Source organism: Hylobates moloch, unplaced genomic scaffold (genome assembly GCF_009828535.3).
Source record: "Hylobates moloch isolate HMO894 unplaced genomic scaffold, HMol_V3 SCAFFOLD_19, whole genome shotgun sequence".
Lineage (NCBI taxonomy): Eukaryota > Metazoa > Chordata > Mammalia > Primates > Hylobatidae > Hylobates > Hylobates moloch.
In genome coordinates, this window is record NW_026652294.1 from 2,667,781 (window position 1) to 2,690,758 (window position 22,978).

General features: G+C 53.3%; 1 protein-coding gene across 10 annotated transcripts in view; it reads left to right on the forward strand.

Annotated features, from left to right (window-relative positions):
- The window catches only part of TANGO2 (transport and golgi organization 2 homolog), a 53,888-nt gene that overhangs the window by 10,801 nt on the left and 20,109 nt on the right, over positions 1 to 22,978 (forward strand). For 7 of the 10 annotated variants that reach the window (XM_058431452.1, XM_032139586.2, XM_032139585.2 and 4 more), the window contains exons 2-3: positions 11,359 to 11,453; positions 17,699 to 17,787. In XM_058431452.1, the coding sequence (XP_058287435.1) occupies positions 11,359 to 11,453; positions 17,699 to 17,787 (184 nt within the window). Of the gene's footprint in view, positions 1 to 11,358; positions 11,454 to 11,499; positions 11,694 to 17,698; positions 17,788 to 22,978 lie in introns of those variants that run through there. The other 3 variants (XM_032139597.2, XM_032139598.2, XM_058431453.1) reach the window with 2 other exon arrangements.

Below are 22,978 nucleotides of genomic sequence, written 5' to 3' on the forward strand. Positions count from 1 at the left end.
CCAGCGGCCACCTGAGGACAATTGGCTGTGCGTTTGGGAAGCATGGGTGGTCCCCACCTCACAGCAGTCGCACAGGCAGACAGTGGGCAGATCCAAGAGCTTCACCAAGGCTGGGCGGGGTGGCTCACGCCTATAATCCCAGCATTTTGGGAGGCTGAGGCAGGTGGATCATGAGTTCAGGAGTTGAAGACCAGCCTGACCGCTGGGCGTGGTGGCTCACGCTTGTAATCCCAGCAATTTGGGAGGCCAAGGCGGGCGGATCACGAGGTCAGGAGATCGAGACCACGGTGAAACCCTGTCTCTACTAAAAATACAAAAAAATTAGCTGGGCGTGGTGGCAGGTGCCTGTAGTCCTAGCTACTCGGAGAGGCTGAGGCAGGAGAATGGCGTGAACCCAGGAGGCGGAGCTTGCAGTGAGCCGAGATTGCGCCACTGCACTCCAGCCTGGGTGACAGAGCGAGACTCTGTCTCAAAAAAAAAAAAAAAGACCAGCCTGACCAACATGGTGAAAACCTGTCTTTACTAAAAATACAAAAATTAGCCAGGCATGGGGGCACGCGCCTGTAATCTCAGTTACTCGGGAGGCTGAGGCAGGAGAATTGCTTGAACCCAGCAGGCAGAGGTTGTAGTGAGCTGAGATCGTGCCGTTGCACTCCAGCCTGGGCGACATAGCAAGACTTCGTCTCAAAAAAAAAAAGAGCTTCACCACTGTGCAACCATACAAGGTAGATAAGAAAAAGGAGTTCTCATTTTGGGACTGGGAGGGCCTTCTTTAGCAGGACGGGACATGACTGCTGTACAGTAATGATGGGAAAATCCCATGTAATATAAGGCTATTTCTACTAGGCAGCATCACAGGCAGAGCTGAAAGGCAGGGGATGGCTAGGGAGAAAACAGTTGCAGGCCTGGGACAGGCACATGGTTGCCCACATCACACCAGCTGCACCACGGGTCAGTGAGACAAAGGCCTAGCAGTCAGTATCCATGTTGGTGAATTGTAGGTAAGAACATACAGGAAGTCACAAGTTGCCCAGCCAGTGGGGGATGCCCATAAAACCCTGGTGGGAGCATTTCCTACACCGCATACACCCTGGAGGTGGGTGAGTGGCATCAGGTTCTGGTGCTAGACATTAGCGGGGACTTGGCCAAGTCTGCTTATCTGAAAGCGTCACCTGTGGATGGAGCAATTCCACCTCTTGGGTCTATCCTAGGAATGTCCTCAGCCGCTCTCCCACTGCTGTAAAGAAATACCTGGGACTGGGCCATTTATTAAAAAAAGAGGTTTAATTGGCTCTCGGTTCTGCAAGGTATACAGGAAGCATGATGCTGGCATTTGCTCAGCTTCTGGGGAGGCCTCAGGAAACTTACAATCATGGCAGAAGGCAAAGCGGGAGGCAGCACTTCACACGGCTGGAGCAGGAGGAAGAGAGAGATGGGGGAGGTGCCACACACTTAAAACCAGATCTCGTGAGAACTCTATCACTGTACAGTACCAGGGGGGATGGTGCTAAACCTTCATGAGAATTCTGCCCCCATGATCCAATCGCCTCCCACCAGGTCCCACCTCCAACACTGGGAATTAAATTCAACGTGAGATTTGGTGGGGACACAGATCCAAGCCAAATCAGCCCATGTGCAGAGCATGTGCTAGGGGTGGTCACTTGATGGGACTAAGACACCAGCCAGAGCTGAGAGGCAGAGCAGCAGGAAAGCTGGGCAGTGGTGAACCAGTGAGGACATGGCTCTGGTGGAGACAGACCTCATGGCCAATCAGGGAGAACAGAGCAATGGGACCCTAGTGTGTTAACCCCACAGCATACATGTGTCTGCTCACACGTGTGTGCAGGCAGGTTAAGAACACTCTGGCGCCACAGGCAGCCCTTGGCTGAGGCTTTTTTTCCTTTTTTTTTGAGACTCAGAGTCTTACCTTGTCACCCAGGCTGGAGTGCAGTGGTGCTATCATAGCTCACTATAGCCTCAAACTCCTGGGCTCAAGCAATCCTTCTGCCTCAGCCTCCTGAGTAGCTGGGACTACAGATGCATGTCACCATGCTTGGCTTATTTTATTTTATTTTATTTTATTTATTTATTTTTTTGAGACGGAGTCTCGCTCTGTTGCCCAGGCTGGAGTGCAGTGGCGCAATCTCGGCTCACTGCAAGCTCCACCTCATGGGTTCACGCCATTCGCCTGCCTCAGCCTCCCGAGTAGCTGGGACTACAGGCGCCCGCTACCACGCCCGGCTAATTTTTTGTATTTTTAGTAGAGACGGGGTTTCACCGTGTTAGCCAGGATGGTCTCGATCTCCTGACCTTGTGATCCGCCCTCCTTGGCCTCCCAAAGTGCTGGGATTACAGGCGTGAGCCACTGCGCCCGGCCTTATTTTATTATTATTTATTTTATTTTACTTTACTTTTTTGAAACGCAGTCTCGCGCTGTCCCCCAGGCTGGAGTGAAGTGGCACAATCTCGGTTCACCGCTCCCTCTGGCTCCTGGGTTCAAGTGATCCTCCTGCCTCAGCCTCCTGAGTAGCTGGAATTACAGGCCTGCGCTACCATGCCTGGCTAATTTTTGTATTTTTAGTAGAGACCGGGTTTCACCGTGTTGGCCAGGCTGGTCTTGAATTCCTGACCTCAAATGATCTGCCTGCCTCAGCCTCCCAAAGTGCAGGGATTACAGCCATGAGCCACTGCACCCGACCTTATTTTATTATATTATTAGTATTATATTGAGACAGAGTCTCCCTCTGTTGCTCTGTTGCTGGAGTGCAGTGACATGATCATAATTCACTGCAGCCTTGATCTTCCAGGCTCAAGCCATCCTCCTACCTCAGCCTCCCAAGTAGTTGGGACCACAGGCATATGCCACTGCACCTGGCTAATTGTTTTTATTTGCTTTTTGTAGACAGGGACTTGCTGGGTTTCACAGGCTGGCCTTAAACTCCTGGCCTCAAACAATCCTCCTGCCTTGGCCTCCCAAATTGCTGGGATGACAGACATGAGCCCTGCCGGGGTGGGGCTTTGGCCTGTTAAATGTCACTGGAAATGTTTCCCCCCAGAATGTGCTCCTGGGTGACCTGAGCAATCGGATTAACAACTGTGGGTCCCACCAGCCTCCAGAGCTGCTAGTTGTGGCAGCAGGAGACTCAGCCTTGGGCTGGGGCACAGAGAGGCTGAATAGAGGGTGAATGAGCAGGCAGCGTATGAGAGGGACCAGCGTTTCTTGGTATTATACAAAAGCTAGTGGAGGTGGTGCTGGTTGGTGTGGGGTGGGCGACTGGCACAGTCAGGTGCCTGATGCCTGTTGGCCTCCTCGGAAGGGGAGGCTGGCAGTAGTGGGTTCTGGGACATGCAGGAGGGTGGCCTGGATATGCCCTGCACCACTGAGGTCTGCCTGTTCCCCACTGGGTCCTCCATTTGAGGCCCTGTCAGCATGGCCCTCGTCCCCATTGTTTCTTTTCCCCATGGGCCTCTGCAAGGTCACTGCCCACCCTCCACCCTACCTACCTGCCTGTGTGGTGGGCACTGAGAGCCAGGGAAGCAGATCCTCACTGCTGGGCAGCAGGCCATGTGCACATCCATCAGGGTGCCAGACCTTGTCCCCACACAGCCCTGGCTGGGGTCACTGCCGCTGCTGCTCTCTGCCTGTGGCTCTGGCCCATCTTTGCCCAGGCATTCTGTCTGAGTGGTTTTCTTGTGGTGCCTTTTTAAGATACCGCATGGAGTGAGGTTTGGGGCTTGGCTCAACTGGAGTCTCATTCTTAGAGAGGGAGTTTAGCCTGTTTCCATTTGGCCTTAGAACAGAAGGCCCTGTTGGTTCCTCTGAGAAGCCAGGGGAGGAGCCCTAGGCTGGAGAGGGGATTCCAGAGCGGGGTGGCTCTCAGAAGCAGAAGGTGGGCAGAGAGGACGGTGCATGCTGGGAGAGTTCTCGAAAGCATCAGCAGATGGGCCCAGAGTGCCTGGAAAGCTTCCGTCCTTCACAGACGGCACCATGCACTAAGAATAACCCATGCCAAGTCCAGGCTTTCTTCCTGTTTTGCAGAATTACCAGGTTGTTAGGCCAGGGGAACGTATGCTGGGATTCTGGGAAGAATTCCACCCGAACTGGTATTCTTAGAGGACGGGAAGCCCTTGGCTGTGGTGTGAAGAGGGCTCTCTCGTTCCATTCATATCTCATAGATCCTCTGGCCAGGCTCAGGGGTGCTGAGGGACTCTAGGAGTGTGGGGGGGATTTCCTCCCTGAAGAGGCCTGTGCTCTGTCCTTGCTGAGGCTGGTGGCATTTGCAGTCACATGGTAAACTCACAGTGACTGTCCCCCTCCCATCTCCCTGGCAGGGTTGGCAAAGGCCACACCAAAGTCCCAAGTGATTTGTTCCCAGGCCTCACTGCACAGAGGCTGTGCGTGTCCCCTGGGCATTCACTCTAGCTGTCTGGGCTGCAGGGAGGCAGGATGCCTGGCCCGAATGGAGATGGCACTCTACTGGGGGTGGTAAGTGTTGACCATCACAAAGGTGACCTCTTTCATCACATCTGTGTGAGAGGAGCTGGACTTTCTCAGATATGGATGAGCCTCACGACGTACATCCTTTCGCCCCTTGTGTGTCTACCAAGTCCCTATGTGCTCCGGGAGGCAGTGGTACAGGCCAGCCGCTCCATATGACCAGAGCACCAGTGCCTCACACTCCAGTGCATTTCCTTCCCAGGGTGCGCCAGGACTCTTGTAAAGAGGGCATTCTCGTGTAAGCAGTTGCTTTTTTTTTTTTTTTTAATTTTTATTTTTTTGAGATGGAGTTTTACTCTTGTCTCTTAGGGTGGAGTGCAATGCCACGATCTTGGTTCACTGCAACCTCCACCTCGTGGGTTCAAGTGATTCTCCTGCTTCAGCCTCCTCAGTAGCTAAGATTATAGGTGCACACCACCATGCCTGGCTAATTTTTTTTTTTTTTTTTGAGATGGAGTCTTGCTCTGTTGCCCAGGCTGGAGTGCAGTGGCACGATCTTGGCTCACTACAACCTCCGCCTCCTGGGTTCAAGCAATTCTTCTGTCTCAGCCTCCTGAGTAGCTGGGACTACAGGCGCCCGCCACCATGCCAGGCTAATTTTTGTGTTTTTAATAGAGACAGGGTTTCACCATATTGGCCAGGCTGGTCTCGAACTCCTGACCTCGTGATCCACCCACCTTGGCCTCCCAAAGTGCTAGAATTACAGGTGTGACAATTTTTGTATTTTTAGTAAAGACGGGGTTTCACCGTGTTGGCCAGGCTGGCCTCAAACTCCTGACCTCAGGTGATCCAACCGCCTCGGCTTCCCAAAGTGTTGGAATTACAGGCGTGAGCCACTTCGCCCAACCAGCAGTTGCTGTAAAATTTTAAAAAAGGATGTCACTTATACTACCCAGTCATTAAGACTTCCTGAGGCGGAAAGATCACTTTAGCACATGAGTTTGAGAATAGCCTGGGCAACATAGTGAGACCCCACCTCTCCAAAAAAATTTAAAAATTAGGGCCAGGCGCGGTGGCTCACGTCTGTAATCCCAGCACTTTGGGAGGCCAAGGTGGGTGGGTCACAAGATCAGGAGATCGAGACCATCCTGGCCAACATGGTGAAACCCCATCTCTACTAAAAATACAAAAATTAGCTGGGTGTGATGGCGCGCACCTCTAGTCCCAGCTATTTGAGAGGCTGAGGCAGGAGAATCGCTTGAACCTGGGAGGCAGAGGCTGCAGTGAGCTGAGATTGCGCCACTGCACTCCAGCCTGGGTGACAGATCGAGACTCTGTCTCAAAAAAAAAAAAATTAGCCGGGTGTGGTGGTTTGCAGCTGTAATCTTAGCTACTTGGGAGGCTGAGGTAGGAGGTTGGCTTGAGCCCAGGAGTTCGAGGCTGCAGTGAGCTATGATCACACGACTGCACCGGAGCGACAGAGTGGAGGTGATGTGCTTCTTCCAGTAGCCGTGAGAACAACGCTTCTTTTCTTGTCCTGGCTCAGGAACCTCACCACCATGCCATGTTGCCCTTCTGTGCTGTGCTGGTGTCGTAGGTCGGTGGCAGGACATTTGCCCACCTCACAGGCCCTGCTTTCAGTCTTGGAATATGGCTCCTCTCGACTGCTGCCCGCACGGCCTCCTGTGGTCAGCCTGGGCTACGTATCTGGGCTCTTCCATCCCTGTGGGCCTGGTGAGGCCTGGCCATATGTGCCTGTGTCATGCCAGTTGCTTTCAAGATGATGTTTCTAGTAGGACCACATGTGAGCACAGTGACCACCATGGCCAGGAGGAAGCTGGCTGCCCATCACCAGCTTGCCCAGGGACCTCTTGCACCCTGGCGGAGATCAGCAGATCCTGCTGTGGGAGAGCAGAAGGCGGCATGCTGACTTCCAGGAGTGTCCACAGCATGGCTGGGCAGAGCAGAGCTACGAATGAACAGATCCAGTGCCGAGGCCATCCTGGCTCTTTCGGGGGCTGCCAGGCCGTGGGTCAAGGTCCAGCAGGCCCACTTGATCCCAGCATCCCACATGTGCCTGCTCGGGGTGGCCAGCTCACTGCTTCTTCACCCGTAGCCCAATCAGCAGGTGCCCCACCATGAGCCCCTCCAGGCTCACCTTGCCCATCCCCGCCATGTGACCTGGGACTCTTGGTGGGATGAGATCACAGCTGCAGAGCACACAGCACCGGGAGGAGCTCATCAGCATCTTCCCACGTGTGGTGCCCTGGCCCAGCCTCCTTCCGGTTGGGGTTGGACCCGCCCTGGCAGCCGGGTTTTGCGGCGCCTGCCCCACCCGCCCTGTAACCTACTTGCCCAACTGCTATCCCGGTGGCCGTGAGGCCAGGTGACGGGATGGGGGGGGGGGCGGGCATAAGCATTTTCTGCCTGGAGAGGATGGGCGTGTGGCCATCTGACTGCTTCTGCAAGCCTGGTGGTTGTGTGCAGGCTGCCCTGGTGGTCTTAGCCCCTTGGGGCAGGCGGGGTCCTGTGCAGGATGCAGAGACTGCGCATGGCTTCCTGCAGATGTTCAGATGCCTCTGGGCTGTGGCCTCTGAGACCCAGAGCAAGGCTGCTGGCTGGACCCCAGACCCTCCTCCCTGCCTCTTCCTCCAGCTGCTCTTTGTGGTCTGGCTTTGGCCGCCTGGGCCTCAAGGCCAACCCTGCATGACTTTGACCACTCTGGCCTTCTTGGACTGCCAAGGACATGCTGAGAGTTCGTTGGGCTTGGCCCAAGTGCTGAGTCCAGGGCAGGGGTGGGGACAGGCAGGGTGGGGCCTCACCTGGAAAGCCAGGCATGATTCCCCCTGGGACACCAACCCTCCTGTAGAGTTGGCCAACTCGGGCACCCTTGAGGGCAAGCTCTGTGTGGCACAAGAGATGCCCTGAGGAGCCCAGCCTCACCTGGTGTGATGGGATCTGTGGAAGTTGTGGGAAGTGGTCCTGGCCGCCCATGTACCCACCTGCCCTGCGCCCAGATCAAGATGTGGTGACCAAAAGGACAAGGACTATATCCATGGCTCCCTCCCAGAGCCTGGCAAGTCAGCAGGCATGAGAGGGTGTTGGAATGCTGTGGTGGGCCTGTGTGGGGGCCTTGTAGGACCTAGGGAACCTGCAGGGCTTGGCTTAGGGAGCACACAGGGGCCCAGGCAAAGGCAAGGTCACAGGTTGGGGGAGGTGAAGCTGGCAGGGGGAGGGGGAGACCTGCTGGCTAGAGCTGGCTTGGGGGCCAGTGGGCAGTGGGCCTGGCTCGAGCAGGGGGCGAGGGATTGGAGAGAAAGGCAGTTCCTGATGGTCCCCTCCCCAGGGGCTGGCTTTCCTCTGGTCCTTCCCTCCCAATGACCGCGTCTTCGTCGAGGCCACAGCCCTTGGCTCTGCGCCCACACCTCCAGTGCCAGGCTGTCCGGAGATCTGTTGATGGCCTTCCCTTGGACCATATAGCCCTCCCTGCCACAGGTGCCTGGAGGGCTGGTCTGCTGCCCCTGCACCCTGGCCAGCTAGGATGGTGGGGTCCTGCAGCTGAACTGCGGGTGCCTTTCTGTCTGTCCTATGTGTATCAGTGGCCAGAACTGTCCTCATCCATGGCCTTGCCAGCAGCTAGGCGTGCTGCCCAGGGAGGGCTGAGGTTGGCTGAAGTTGAGACCAACGGCCTTCTCTAACACCCCAGAGAAGCATGTCCCTGGTGAGCAGGCCTTGGGCAGCTCTGGGCTCCACACCAGTGGATTCCAGTAGAGACCAGCTGGCAGGGCTTCTCCAGTGACTACAGCCAGGGGTTCTCATGTGCAGGAAAGACCAGCGCCTCCAGAGTGAAGGGACTTGTGTCTTCTGGCCACATGGTGAGTGCTGGGCCCACCCCATCAGTGGCACCTAGCAGGTGGACACTTGGGTGCACCCCCAAAGCCCAGCGTGCTCCCCATCTTCCTGCACTTCATTCAGGATGGTTCTGCATCATCAGCTGCACCTGATCTGCTCTTAAACCCACAGCTGAGCTTTAATGTGCAGTCACTGAAGCTTTCATTTCTAAAATAGCTTCCTAAGAGTTCTTTTGGCCAGGCATGGTGGCTCATGCCTATAATCCTAACACTTTGGGAGGCCGAGGTGGGTGGATCACCTGAGGTCAGGAGTTGGAGACCAGCCTGACCAACATGGAGAAACCCTGTCTCTACTAAAAATACAAAATTAGCTGGGCGTGGTGGCGCATGCCTGTAATCCCAGCTACTCGGGAGGCTGAGGCAGGAGAATCGCTTGAACTTGGGAGGCGGGGGTTGTGGTGAGCCGAGATTATGCCAGCCAGCCTGGGCAACAAGAGCAAAAAAAAAAACGAGTTCCTTTTGCTGCTTTGTAAACCCAGTTTGCTCTTCATCACTTCGTTTTCCCTGCAGACATTTCTGAGCTGTCTGTTTTCTTTCTGCCATCAGAGCATGGTTGGTTGATGATGCATGTACGGTTATCTTTCTGCTGGTTCTCGCTCATGTTGCTTCTTTCATTATGTGGTTCTTTCTGACTATATACTGCTTCTGGTCTTTGAAAAATGATTTTGAGACTTCTTTGAAGTATAGGATGAAGGTATATTTCTCTAGAGAGAACTTCAGGCACAGGGGCACTACGAGTGCTGGAGCCCCTTAAAACTGTGCTTGGCTTGCGGGTCCTTGTACCCCCAGTGTGGACCTGGACGACTGGCTGTGCCACAGCTTCTCAGGAACTTTCCCTCACTTTTGTGCAATGTCCCCATGACCCCTGGGGGTGGCTGTGGCTGTAGTTCATCTCTCCCTGAGCATTGCTCTTTGGAGTCCCAGTCTAACTTAGGGGAGAGTCTTCTGTTAGGTTCTCCATCCTGTGGGGGTGACTGGACCTTGTCTTCTGTCTCCTTCGCCCCCAAGGCCACCAGAGCATGAGCCCCAACGTGTTCAGTGGGCAAACGCTCTCAGGCAGGATTGGCCACTGTGTTCTGCTGTCCTCTGTGGGCCACGCTCTCCGAAGTGTTGGCCAAATGCTGCATGAGCTCATCAGCTCCTGGCAATTTTTAAGATATTTTCATATCTTATCGAGCATCTTGAGTTGTTTTTACCGAAAGGATTGGCCCTAGTAGCCTGCCCACCCTCGGATGATGGCCCCCCTGTGGGCGCTTCCAGGGCATCCGGCAAGGGGACCCAACCCACTTCCAGCCCCCCAGTCTGCTTCCCACAGGGACCCCTTATAACGACACACCCTTCAGCTTCCCATCCTATGCAGAGTGGTGGCCAGCAGACCATCTCAAATGGCTGCCCATCCCCCCCACCCAGTGGATGTGCACGTGGCGCTCATTGCTATCCCAACACTTCAACTGCACAGCCACCAGCTCCTCACGGGAGCAGATGGTCCCCAGTGGCCATCCCTGACGCCCGTGTCTGTGGAGGTACATACACTGAGCCCTCTTCACCTCCGTCCCCACTCATTAGACTTTTCTCAGAGGAATCTTTTTGGGTCTCTTCAGTATTTGAACAGCTTCTTAGCTGTCCCATGTCCCAGCTGTGAGTACTGGCTCTGCCCTGGAGCCATGTCACTAAATCATTGCACATGTGCACATTTCAGGGAACTTGGGTGTCACCCTTGGGTGGCTTCGGAGTCTAATCTCCATTCTGCACTCATTTGCATTGTGGAAAACTGCCTGCTCTGGGCCCCAGAGGTCCCTGGGTGGGGACGAGGTGTATGCTAAGTGTGCAGTCACCTAGCATGTCCCTGGCACGTGTCCATGCCAGCTGCTGTGGTTGTGTGGGGCCCTCGGGTCCTGTGGGATGGCGAGTGTGTGTGCTCAGCGGGGCCTGTAGGGCGTGCATCCCAGGTGAGTGGGCCATGCTGTCCTGCCTGGCAGGATGGAGGCGGAGGCAGGGCTGCCTCCACTGGTGGCGTGTGGGGTGGGGTTGGTGCTTTTGCAGGGGAGGAGATGTGCATGTGGGGGACGGTCTTGAAGGAAAAATGTATACAGTGGTCTATTTCCAAGACAAAGTGTCTTAAATTGGCTTAGGTCAGCAAACTACAGAAGAAACAGTATATACTAGGCCCCTGTTTGGATAGCTGATGCGTGCTTGTCAGCCTCCTCTTTCCCCCCACTTAGTTGCCTTCACCCGAACCAAAGAAGTTTAGTCTAAGCTAAAAGTTTACTAGCCTGCGAAATAGCTCGTTTTGTCTGTTCTTATCAGCCTGCCTGCTACTTAGGTCGTAAGTTAAATACTTAAAAAGTTCCTGAGCTAACTAGAACTGCAATGCATTGTGGGCTGCAACAAAATACAGCAAGACAACCCCCCCAAAAAAACACCTGAAGCCCCTACCCAACAATTAATAGGCGATGTCCAAGAAAATTGTGACCCCATAGTACTTGGCCTATGAGGAACTGGGGGAGGGACCTGCGCACTAGGGGATAAATTGCTTGTCAAAACTGTGCTGGGTGTGCCTGTCTGACACCTGATCTTGCAAGACTGTCATTAAAAGTCTTACTTTCGCTGTTCTCTGGGTCTCTGAGTTCATTCTTTAGATTTGGATGGGTAAGTCTGTTTCTCACAGTGTGGCTCCTGCCCTCACTTCTGCTGCCCACCCTGCGGCCCCCTCAGCACCCTAGCTCAGTGTATCCAGGCCTTAAGACTACCATGGTGCTAATGGGATGCTTCTGTTCAGGGCTGGTGTTGCAGGTGGTGGAGAGACAGTCTGGCCAGTGCCGATGAGTGCGTGGGTTTGGGAGGTGTTTGTGTGGCGATGGCCAGGAGTGTGGTGTCCAGTTCCCCCACACCCAGCAAACGGTACAGGCACCACAGAGGTGGCTCTGTCTGTTCTGGCCTGTTGCAGGTTCGGAGGGCAGCCCTGAGTGTCTGCCATCCACTCAACTCAGTGTTTTCCTTTTCCCGCAGACCTTGCGACCTGTGTCAGCAGAGCCGCCCTGCACCACCATGTGCATCATCTTCTTTAAGTTTGATCCTCGCCCTGTTTCCAAAAACGCATACAGGTAACCCCCTCGCTCTGCGTCTGCTGCACCCTGCAGGGTCCCGGGTGCCCAGCCAGTTCTCATGCCACCCGAGCTGCTGTGTGCAGGAAGGTGTGTGGGCCAGGCCAGGGCTGCACAGGCCTGGCACTGCCATCCAGGACAGGGTCACTCAGTGTGGGATGCTGTCAGAATGCCTCTCAGGGTGGGGACTCCAGTCGATATACAAAGACGTGAAGACTCAGTCACAGAAGGCAGCTATAGGTAGGACAGAGGAGTGACATGGGTCCAGGCGGGCTGCAGTTCTATGGGCTTCGAGGAGGGTCGGGCAGCAGAACTGGGACAACGGTGTCAGTGAGTGAGAGCCAGCTTGGGCTGGCGGGTCGCGGCTGCTGGTGAGTAATCAAAGTGGCGGCCAGGCTAGGGGTCTGTGTGTTGGTCCTGAGCTGAAGAAAAAGAACCTGGGGAAGAGGGGATGCTGAGGACCAGCCAAAGAGTCAGGACACTAAGGCCAGAAGCCACCCCTGACCCTGGACTCAGGACGGCCACACCTCCATTCCCCAGGACACCCCAGCATTTATCCACATGGAGAACGAGGCAGAGATGTCACCCACATCCAAAATGAAACTTGTAACCACTCTCTAATGCCACTGCTTGGGAAGTTTTCATCATTTTAAAATCTGTACCAGAAATGATTTGAACCATTTCAAGAGAGTCGCAGATTTGAGTCACTGCAAAGTTGCATAGACACCATGCTGCTTGACTTCAAGGCTGAGTGAAGTCATTTCAGGCCAAGGAATCAGGAAGGAAGGGTGTCTGGTGTTTTCCCTTTTGCAGTTGAGTGAGTGGCAGGGCCAGGCCAGGGTTCAAGCAGCAGACAGCATGCTGCAGGGAAGGTGGAAGAAATGTTAAGAAAGAACTATTGACTGCTACAGGGACTGGAGTAGTGTTGGGCTGGCTAGTGAGAGAACAGAACTCTAAAGAATGTAGGGGCCGGCCGGGCACGGTGGCTCACGCCTGTAATCCCAGCACTTTGGGAGGCCAAGGTGGGTGGATCACAAGGTCAGGAGATCCTGACCATCCTGGCTAACACGTCTCTACTAAAAACACACAAAAAAATTAGCTGGGCATGGTGGCGGGCGCCTGTAGTCCCAGCTACTTGGGAGGCTGAGGCAAGAGAATGGCATGAACCCGGGAGGCAGAGCTTGCAGTGAGCTGAGATTGCGCCACTGCACTCCAGCATGGGCAACAGAGCGAGACTGCATCTCAAGAAAAAAAAAAAAAAAAAGATTAAGGTAAAATAAGGTCATGTGGGTAGGCCCTAATCAATATGATGGGTGACTCAGATACGCACAGGGGAAGCTGGTGTGTATACAGAGATAGAAGCAGTCGTCTGCATACCGAGGAGACCCTCAAAAGGAGCCAGCCCTGCTGACGCCTTGATCTTCGATCTCCAGCATCCAATGCCGTGAGACAATAGTGTCTGTTGTTGCAGCCGCCTGGTCTGTGGTGCATAGTTACGGCAGCCCCAGAAAACTAGCACGCTGAGGAGAGCCGGCCAGCTCTGTATGCATTTCAGGGCTGCCTCCTGCAGGCTGGTGAAGAGACTCAACCCACCCCGAGTGCTCCCATCTCTGGGAAGGAAGCTTGATGGCCGGCCTGCGGGTGCTGGTCAGTGCCACCCAGCCTCCTGGGTGGAGAAGAGGAGGGTTGACATGGGCCCCTCTTGCTTTCATTCAGAACCTGTGTGTTGCTGCCAGGACCTGTCCTGCGGGTCCTGCCATTCCAGTTGGCCTCAGGATTTCTCTGGACTATTTTCCGAAGCCCTAAGCCAAAGAAGAAATGTGCCACCTCTGGGTGACTGAGCAAATGTGCGCTGTGTTTTCCTGACTTCATGGGAGGGTGTGAGACACTTCTGGTGGCTGCTTCTGCTCTGGCTGTGGGGTGTCCAGCCAGGGGAAGGGCACGCTGCAGGCTGGGAGCACAGGCGCTTCTATGGAGCCCCTGACAGCACCTCTGCAGCACTTTGGGAGGCCTCATACAGGTACCCAGCTAGGCTGGGCTGGACTCCTCACCTGTGGACTGGGGTAAAAAGTAGGGTGCTTTAGGCCACTATGTTTTTATTATTATTATTATTATTATTATTATTATTATTTTAGAGACAGGATCTTGTCTGTTGCCCAGGCTGGAGTACAGTGGTGTGATCATAGCTTACTGCAGCCTCAAACTCCCCGGCTCAAGCGATCCTCCCACTTCAGCATGCCTAAGTAACTGGGACTACACCATGCCCGGCTAATTTTTTTTTTGGTAGAGACAAGGTCTCACTATGTTGTCCAGGGTGGTCTCGAAATCCTGGGCCCAAGTGATCCTCCTGCCTCAGCCTCCCAAAATGCTGGGATTACAGGCGTGAGCCACCATGCCCAACCTCGGCCACTGTATTTGGTAATTTGATACCCATCACAGAAAACCAAGACCCTGCAGCAAGATAACACAGTCACTTCATGATGTCACCCTATCTCTTTCAAAACTGCCTGTTTACAGCCGGGTGCGGTGGCTCACGCCTGTAATCCCAGCACTTTGGGAGGCCGAGGTGGGTGGATCACTTGAAGTCAGGAGTTCGAGACCAGCCTGGCCAACATGGTGAAACCCCATCTCTACTAAAAATACAAAAATTAGCCTGGCATGGTGGCGCATACCTGTAATCCCAGCTATTAGGGAGGCTAAGGCAGGAGAATTGCTTGAGCCTGGGAGGCAGAGGTTGCAGTGAACTGAGATAGTGCCACTGCACTCCAGCCTGGGTGACAGAGTGAGACTCCATCTCAAAAACAAAACAAAACAAAACAAAACAAAAAAAAACCTGCCTGTTTATAGCCCCATGCAATGCCACTTGCTGGCTTCAGCCTAGAGTGGCTGCAGGACAAGCTGTTACTCCATGGGGCAACTTCCATGGGGTCACCACTGAGGGTTTGATCACTGGATCTCAGGCCAGAGTACCTCCTATCTATCTGTCACCAAACTGTCCCCCAGACAGTGCACACACTCACCCCCCGACAGAACACATTCATCCCCTGAGATGATGCACATACCCCCCAGACAGTGCACGCACTCACCCTGCCTAGCAGCGAGGGTGTCAGGTGGTGATGGATAATTAGTGGTTTCAGTTATTGGAACAAAATAAAGCCGAGGTGACTTGCCATTCTCAGGGACCTTGCTGTGGTGAGTGCATCCCTGTCTCTCTGGACATGGGGCGCAGATAGGCTTCTATCCATGTGCAGCCCCACCAGTGATGACTGAGAGAACTACTTCCTCCTCCCTTTGGGGCTTGATCTGGGTGCTCAGCATGCTGGCTCATCCCTGAATTATGTATTCAATGAAATCCCTGGCAAACCACCAGCAATTCAGCTAAACAGTGACTGCTGGGACAAAAATAACCTGGCAATTAATGTTCCTGAGTTATCAGGCAAACATATATAATTGCTCCTTGTTTAAAAACAGACAGCTGAACATCTTAGGACAAAAGTCCATGCCCAGTCAGCTTTTCTTCTTACTTTTCTCCCCTTTATTTTCCCTTTGTAAGAGCATTATGTCAGAATCAGCACCCGAAGCCAACAGCCCCAGCCTGGTTTGGGGTTGGACTGGGATGAGGTGTCCCTGGCTCCCCCAACCCCTGTTCACCTGCAGGGCTCTGGGATGTGGAAGCAGAGGAGGAAGGTATTTAAGAGAGAATGCTGAGCAGAACCACATGGAGCTTGACGCCACCCATAAGGTGGAGGAGCTCTCATCCCAGACCCTGGCACGTCCCCATCATAGCACTCAGGGACTGCGGTGTTCCCCCTTCTCCTGCCCGCTGGCCGGGACACAACCAATGGGCACCTTCTACAGGACTGGCCCATCCAGGTCTGGGGCAAGTGCACTGCCTTCTACTAGCACTGTCCAGCCCAGGGAAGGTGGGCTCTGCTGCCATCCCTGCTGCAAAGGTTGCAGGGTACTTCTGCCCAGAAGGGACATGGAGACTTGGGCCGGGTCTGAGTTGAAACATGGCAGTTAGAGGTACAAAGGCTGAGGCTCATCAGGGACAGAGACCACCTCCCCCTACCCCAGGCAGCACATCCCCGAGATCTGGTGCAGCCCTGGGGCCAGCTGGGCGTCCGAGCAGGCTGAATGGGGCACCCTGGAGGTGGTGAGGCTTCCATAGCAGACCTCAAGGGCTCTAGGGCATGGCACAGTCCCTGGCAACGATCAAAAGCATTTCCCCGGTTCTGCGGGCAAGAAGCTTCAGGGGCAGGCGCTGAATGGGGGGCACACATGTGCACACAGGCGTGAATGCCTCCAAGGGCATGAGTGGTGGGTGCGAGCACCACATTCTTTTTGGTTTGAAATGGAGTCTCGCTCTGTTGCCCAGGCTGGAGTGCAGTGGCACGATCTCAGCTCACTGCAACCTCCGCCTCCTGGGTTCAAGCAATTCTCTACCTCAGCCTCCGGAGCAGCCGGAATTACAGGTGCCCGCCACCACACCTGGCTAATTTTTTGTATTTTTAGTAGAGACGGGGTTTTACTGTGTTAGCCGGGATGGTCTCGATCTCTTGACCTCGTGATCCTCCCACCTTGGCCTCCCAAAGTGCTGGGATTACAGGCATGAGCCACCACACCCAACTATGAGCACCACTTTCACTCCCAATTTTATGAATGTCTGTTATTTCACATTTAATCAGGAGCAAATGTTGTTTTATGAAATTGATGTGCAATGATCAATATGGAAATTATTTTTAAACACTCGTCAGGATCTCACCACTGCAACTTGGTTTCAGACTCACAGTGTGATGGCAGGACAGCCGAGCTCTGCTCCTTGGAGCTGCCTCTCTGGCACAAGTGCTCAAGGGGTCTTCAGCCATCGCTTTTTTTTTTTTTTTTTTTTAGAGACAGGGCTTCTCTGTTCCCCAGGTTGGAGTGCAATGGTGCAGTCACAGCTCACTGCAGCCTCAAATTCCTGGGCTCAAATGATCCTGCTGCCTCAGCCTCCCAAGTAGTTGGGAATACAGGCATGCACCACCACACCTGACTAATTTTTGTATTTTTTTTTTGTAGATATGGGGTCTTACTTTCTTGCCCAAGCTGGTCTCAAAACTCCTAGGCTCAAGTGATCCTCCCACTTTGGCCTCCCAAACTGCTGGGATTACAGGTGTCATCCACTGTGCCTGGCCCAGCCATCACTTCTTAGACCCTCAGGTGTAATGGACATTGCAGGAACTGACCCCTTCCACTCAGTCACCACTATGTCCTTATTTGTTTTCTTCTAATGTCCAAGCTGGGACTTGAAAGTCAGTTTTCTTTCCTCAAGACCAGGGCTCTTAAAGTTTAGATGTCTCTCCTAATTGCAAAAGAAATATTTATTTGATTAGGCTTGGTGTGGTGGCTCACACCTGTAATCCCAGTACTTGGGGAGGCCGAGGAAGGTAGATCATTTGAGGTCAGGAGTTCAAGACCAGCTTGGCCAACATGGTGAAACCCCATCTCTACTAAAAATACAAAAAATTAGCTGGGTGTGGTGGCGGGTGCCTTTAATCCCAGCTACTCAGGAGGCTGAGGCGGGAGAAGCTTGAACCCGGGAGGCGGGAGTTGCAGTGAGCCGATATCATGCCACTACACTCTAGCCTGGGTGACACAGAGAGACTCCATTTCAAAAAATAAAAATAAATAAAAATGGAAATATTTGTTTGATTCATAATGCAAAAAAACTAGTAAAACAGTGAAGTTCCCATTCACTCCCAACCAACCCCAGAAATTAACTCCAAAAGACACAGAATGGAGCAGCCCTCAGAGGCCCACATGCTGTGCCTTTCAATCTGTATCCTTGAGCTCACACTTCCAGGAGGCCACGGATTTGTTGTGGGTGTTCCCAGGGCTGGGGACAGATGGACAAAAGGAAGGACAGCCCCCTACCCTCCAGCCTGGGCTCCCGGCATGGAGCCCAGGCTCCATGGTGCCCCTAAGGGCCTGGCAGACCCGTCTCCCGCCATTGAATGATGTGGATGTGTGTCCCTGCCCAGAATCCTGCTGTTTCCTGTGCGGTCCCGGCTGCAGGCTCCCGAGAGCTCATCTGGAGCCACTGTGCTCCTTCCTCCAGTGCGGGTGCAGCAGGACTGCTGGCATCCTGCCCTCTGTGAGACTGGCCCTTATTGCCACTGAGGCCAGTTTTGTGTGTGAAGAGAGAAAAAGACTTGGCTCACTTGTTTCCATTTGAAGCCGTCAGTGATGCTTTCCTCTTGCAGGCTCATCTTGGCGGCCAACAGGGACGAATTCTACAGCCGACCCTCCAAGTTAGCTGACTTCTGGGGGAACAACAACGAGATCCTCAGTGGTGAGTCTTCCTGCATGCTCGGCGGTGGCTGCGCCTTGTTGCTTCCCTAGCCCCTGCGTGGCCCGAGTGACCCTAACTGAGTGGTGCTGCTTCAAAGTGTGATGGCGGAGTATAGAGGTGGAACTGATGGAGCTCGTGGTCAGGGCCAGCCCCAGCACCGGGCATCGCCAGAGCTGCCCACCCAGCACTGTCTGCGTGGCTTCCTGTGCCATGTGTCTGCATGGGGGCCCCATCATGAGAAAGGATCAGTTGGTTTTATTTGGATCCCTCCTTTTTGCTGAGGGCATGTGGGTGGATTTGTGTGATGTACAGATCCACACTCAGTCACTTTGTGAAGCAACCCAGTCATGAGTGTGTGCATGCGTGTGTATGCATGCGTGTGCGTGCCTGTGTTTGTGTTTCTGTTTGTATATGAGCACCCTTGCTTCAGGGATGGCGGGGCTGAGTTTGGGGAGCTGGTGGTGCTGAAACCCCGTCACCTGCACCATGCCTGTGTTGCATGAGGTGTACTCATTTAGGGCAGAAGTAGGGGTGAGAACCAGGTCCTCCCCTCCAAAGATACCAGCCTCATTGAAGTCCTGTTGGACAGGAAGCAGTTCCTGCCCATGGGGTGGTGGGAGTCTACCTGGAAGGTGTGCATAGACGGCTGGTGAGGCCACGGGTTACTCTGCCTGTGTACTAGGCGCCAAGTGGGCCCGAGGCATCCTGGCATGCTCCAGGGTGCCCACTGAGGCCAGATGTGTGACCTCGTGGGCCCACGGAGGCTGTGTGTGCCCTGTGCTGCCTCCCAGGCCGGGAGGGCAGGTGTTGGGATTATAGGTGTGAACCCAATACTTAAGGAGGCTGACTGAGGCAGGAGGATTACTTGAGCCCAGGAGTTCAAGACCAGTCTGGGCAACATGGTAAAACCCTGTCTCTACAAAAAAAAAAAGAAAAATTAGCCAGGCATGGTGGCGTGTGCCTGTGGCCCCAGCTACTCAGGAGGCTGAGGCTAGAGAATTGCCTGAGCCTGGAAAGCAGAGGTTTCAGTGAGCTGAGATTGTGCCACTGCACTCCAGCATGGGTGACAGAGCGAGACCCTGTCTCAATCAATCAATCAAATAAAAGCTCAGCTGTAGAGTTTTGTGAGGACTCCTGTGTAGGCCTGTGTCCTGGCAGTAGTGTGAGAATGCTGCTGAGGCTGGGTTGTCCTGGCACTGTGTGGGAGGAGGATGGGTGCATGGAGACTGAGGCAGGGTGGTCCTAGGCCTGCTGGTATAGGAGGATGCAGTGGGCACAGGGCTGGTCAGGATGGGTGGGTGAAGGCACAAGACTGATGTCCTTGGAAGGTGGAAGGTTTTCGTAGATGAAGACGTGGCAGCTCAGAGGGTTACCCTCCTCTGGCTCCTTGACTATTGTGCCCTCCTGGGCTCCATCCCACCCTGGCACCCAGGTCTGTCAGCTGCCTCTGAACTAGTGCCAACCCCAGAAGCTCCAGTCTTGTGGAATTGTTCACCCCGTGGTGTTTTGATGGTGGCAGCTGGTGCACGGATGTACACGGGCTTCTGCCAAGTGTCGGGGTGACCATATCACTAAGGCCCACATCCTCTCACTCTCTGGTGTCACCAGATTGTGTGCAAAAGTTTAGGACAGTGGTTCTCCAGGTGTGGTCCTTGGGCCTGTAGCACCAGCTTTACTTGAGAACTTGTTAGAAATGAAATCACCCTGGGGCAGTGGCTCACACCTGTAATCTCAGCACTTTGGGAGTCCAAGGCAGGAGGATCCTTTGAGGCCAGGAGCTTGAGACCAGCCTCGGCAACATAGTGAGTCCCTGTCTCTACAAAAAAAAAAAAAAAAATTAGCCAGGTGTGGTGGCATATGTCTATTGTCCCAGTTACTCAGGAGGCTGAGGTGGGAGGATCACCTGAGCCTGGAAGGTAGAAGCTGCAGTGAACCGAGATTGAGCCACCGCAGTCAGCCTAGGCAACAGAGTGAGACCCTGTCTCAAAAAAAAGAAAAAAAAAAAAAAAGAAATGCAAATCAAAATCATTAAATTCATAAAAATTTGGCCATTACTTCTTTTTTTTCTTTTTTTTTTTTTGAGATGGAATTTTGCTCTTGTTGCCCAGGCTGGAGTGCAATGGTGCCATCTCAGCTCACCGCAACCTCCACCTCCCGGGTTCAAGCTATTCTCCTGCTTCAGCCTCCCTAGTAGCTGGGATTACAGGCATGTGCCACCACACCAGGCTAATTTTGTATTTTTAGTAGCGATGGAGTTTCTCCATGTTGGTCAGGCTGGACTTGAACTCCCGACCTCAGGTGATCCGCCCGCCTCGTCCTTCCAAAGTGCTGGGATTACAGGCATGAGCCATTGCACCTGGCGGCCATTACTTTTTCAAGTAGTTTTTCTGTCTTCTCTCTCACTCTCTCCTTCCCTCCAGTTACACACATATATTAGTTCACTTGCCCTTGTCCGACACCTCTGCAATGCTCTCTGTGTACTTTTCTCAGTGCCCCTAGATCTTGAGGTTTTCCAGCCTGGTGTCTGGGAGCCAGCCCTACTGCCTGCTCTGTGTGAGCACTGGTGGTTCTTGCCCCAGTGTCATATAGTCTTCTCCCTGAGATGCTGATCAGAGATTCTCTGTGCAGCTCCTTCCTCTCTGGACTTTTGTGCCACTGTCTTAGTTTGTTTGTGTTGCTCTAAAGAAAAAAGCTGAGTCTGGGTAATTTTTTTTTTTTTTGAGATAGGTTCTCACTCTGTTGCCCAGGCTGGAGTGCAGTGGCACAATCCTGTCTCACTGCAGCCTCTAACTCCTGGCCTCAAGTGATCCTCCCACCTCAGCCTCCCTAGTAGCTGGGACTACAAGTGCACATCACCATGCCCAGCTAATTTTTAAAAATAATTTGTAGCGACAAAGCCTTGCTGTGTTGCACAGGCTGATCTCAAAGTCCTGGCCTGAAGTGATCCTCCTTTCTTGGCCTCCAAAAGTGCTGGGATTACAGGTAATAAGCCATGGTGCCCAGCCAAGGCTGGGTAATTTTTTTTTTTTGAGACGGAATCTTGCTCTGTCGCTCAGGCTGGTGTGCAATGGTGCGATCTTGGCTCACTGCAACCTCCACCTCCCAGGTTCAAGTGATTCTCCTGCCTCAGCCTCCTGAGTAGCTGGGATTACAGGCACCTGCCACCACGCCCAGCTAATTTTTGTATTTTTGTATTATTATTCTTTAAGTTCTAGGGTACACGTGCAGAACGTGCAGGTTTGTTACATAGGTATACGTACATATGCCATGTTGGTTTGCTGCACCCATCAACTCATCATTTACATTGGGTATTTTTCCTAACACTATCCCTCCCCCAGCCCAATTTTTGTATTTTTAGTAGAGATGGGGTTTCACCAGGTTGGCTGGGCTGGTCTCGAACTCCTGACCTCAAGTGATCCGCAAGGCTGAGTAATTTATAAAGAAAAGTGGTTTATTCGGCTTAGAGTTCTGCAGGGGACCTGAAGCACAGTGTCAGCATCTGCTTCTGATGCAGGCCTCAGGAAGCTTCCACTGATAGTGGAAGGGGAAGGGGAGGTGGTATGTGCAGATCACATGCAGAGAGAGGAAGCCAGAGAGAGGGAGGAGGCGCCATGCTCTTTTAAACAACCAGTTCTTAAAGGAACTAATAGAGCTAGAACTCATCACTGTGAGGACAACACCAAGCCGTTCATGAAGGATTTGCCATTAGGTAGATCTGTCTCCCATTAGGCCCCACCTCCAACACTGGGGATCAGTTTTTTGGTTGCTTTTTTTTTTTTTTTTTTGAGACGGAGTCTCGCTCTGTCACCCAGGCTGGAGTGCAGTGGCGCAATCTCGGCTCACTGCAAGCTCTGCCTCCCAGGTTCATGCCATTCTCCTGCCTCAGCCTCTCCGAGTAGCTGGGACTGCAGGCGCCCGCCACCACGCCCGGCTAATTTTTTGTATTTTTAGTAGAGACGGGGTTTTACCGTGGTCTCGATCTCCTGACCTCGTGATCCGCCCGCCTTGGCCTCCCAAAGTGCTGGGATTACAAGCGTGAGCCACCACGCCCGGCCTTGTTTTTTTTTTTTTTGAGACAGAGTTTCACTCTTGTTGCCCAGGCTGGAGTGTAATGGTGTGATCTTGGCTCACCGCAAGCTCCGCCTCCCAGGTTCAAGCAATTCTCCTGCATCAGCCTCCTGAGTAGCTGAGATTACAGGCGCCTGCCACCACGCCCAGCTAATTTTTTGTGTTTTTAGTAGAGACAGGGTTTCACCATGTTGGTCAGGGTGGTCTCGAACTCTTGACCTCAGGCAGTCCACCCGCCTCAGCCTCCCAAAATGCTGAGATTAGAGGCATGAGCCACCTCACCCAGCCTGGGGATCAGATTTTAACATGAGGTCTGGGGTCAAACATCCAAACTGTGGCAGCCATGAACTCTGGTTGTCTCAGTTTCCCCAAACACTAAGCCCCTCTTCTCAGCTCAGGGAGTCTGCTGAACTCGGCCTGGTCCCCCCACTCCCTGGGGTGGGTCCTGGAGCCTCTCTAATCATGGGCTCACTTTGTTTCCTGTCTGTCATATCCTTTTTTGTAAAACCCATTTGATATGGTTTGGCTGTGTCTCCACCCAAATCTCATCTTGAATTGTAGTTCCCCAAATCCCCACGTGTCCTGGGAGAGACCCAGTGGGAGGTAATTGAATCATGGGGCAGTTACCCCCATGCCACTATTCTCATGATAGTGAGTGAGTTCTCTTGAGATCTGATGGGTTTTGTTTTTTTTTTTTTTTTTTTTTTGAGACGGAGTTTTGCTCTTGTTACCCAGGCTGGAGTTCAATGGTGCAATCTTAGCTCACTGCAACCTCCACCTCCCAGGTTCAAGCAATTCTCCTGCCTCAGCCTCCTGAGTAGCTGGAATTACAGCCGCTTGCCACCATGCCCAGCTAATTTTTGTATTTTTAGTAGAGATGGGGTTTCACCATGTTGGCCAGGCTGGTCTCGAGCTTCTGACCTCAGGTGATCCGCCTGTCTCGGCCTTCCAAAGTGCTGGGATTACAGGCATGAGCTACCGCTCCCAGCCAAGATCTGATGGTTTTATAAGGGGCTTTTCCTGCTTTGCTTGGAACTTCTCCTTCCTGCCACCATGTGAAGACGGACATGTTTGCTTCCCCTTCCGCCGTGATTGTAAGTTTCCTGAGGCCTCCCCAGCCATG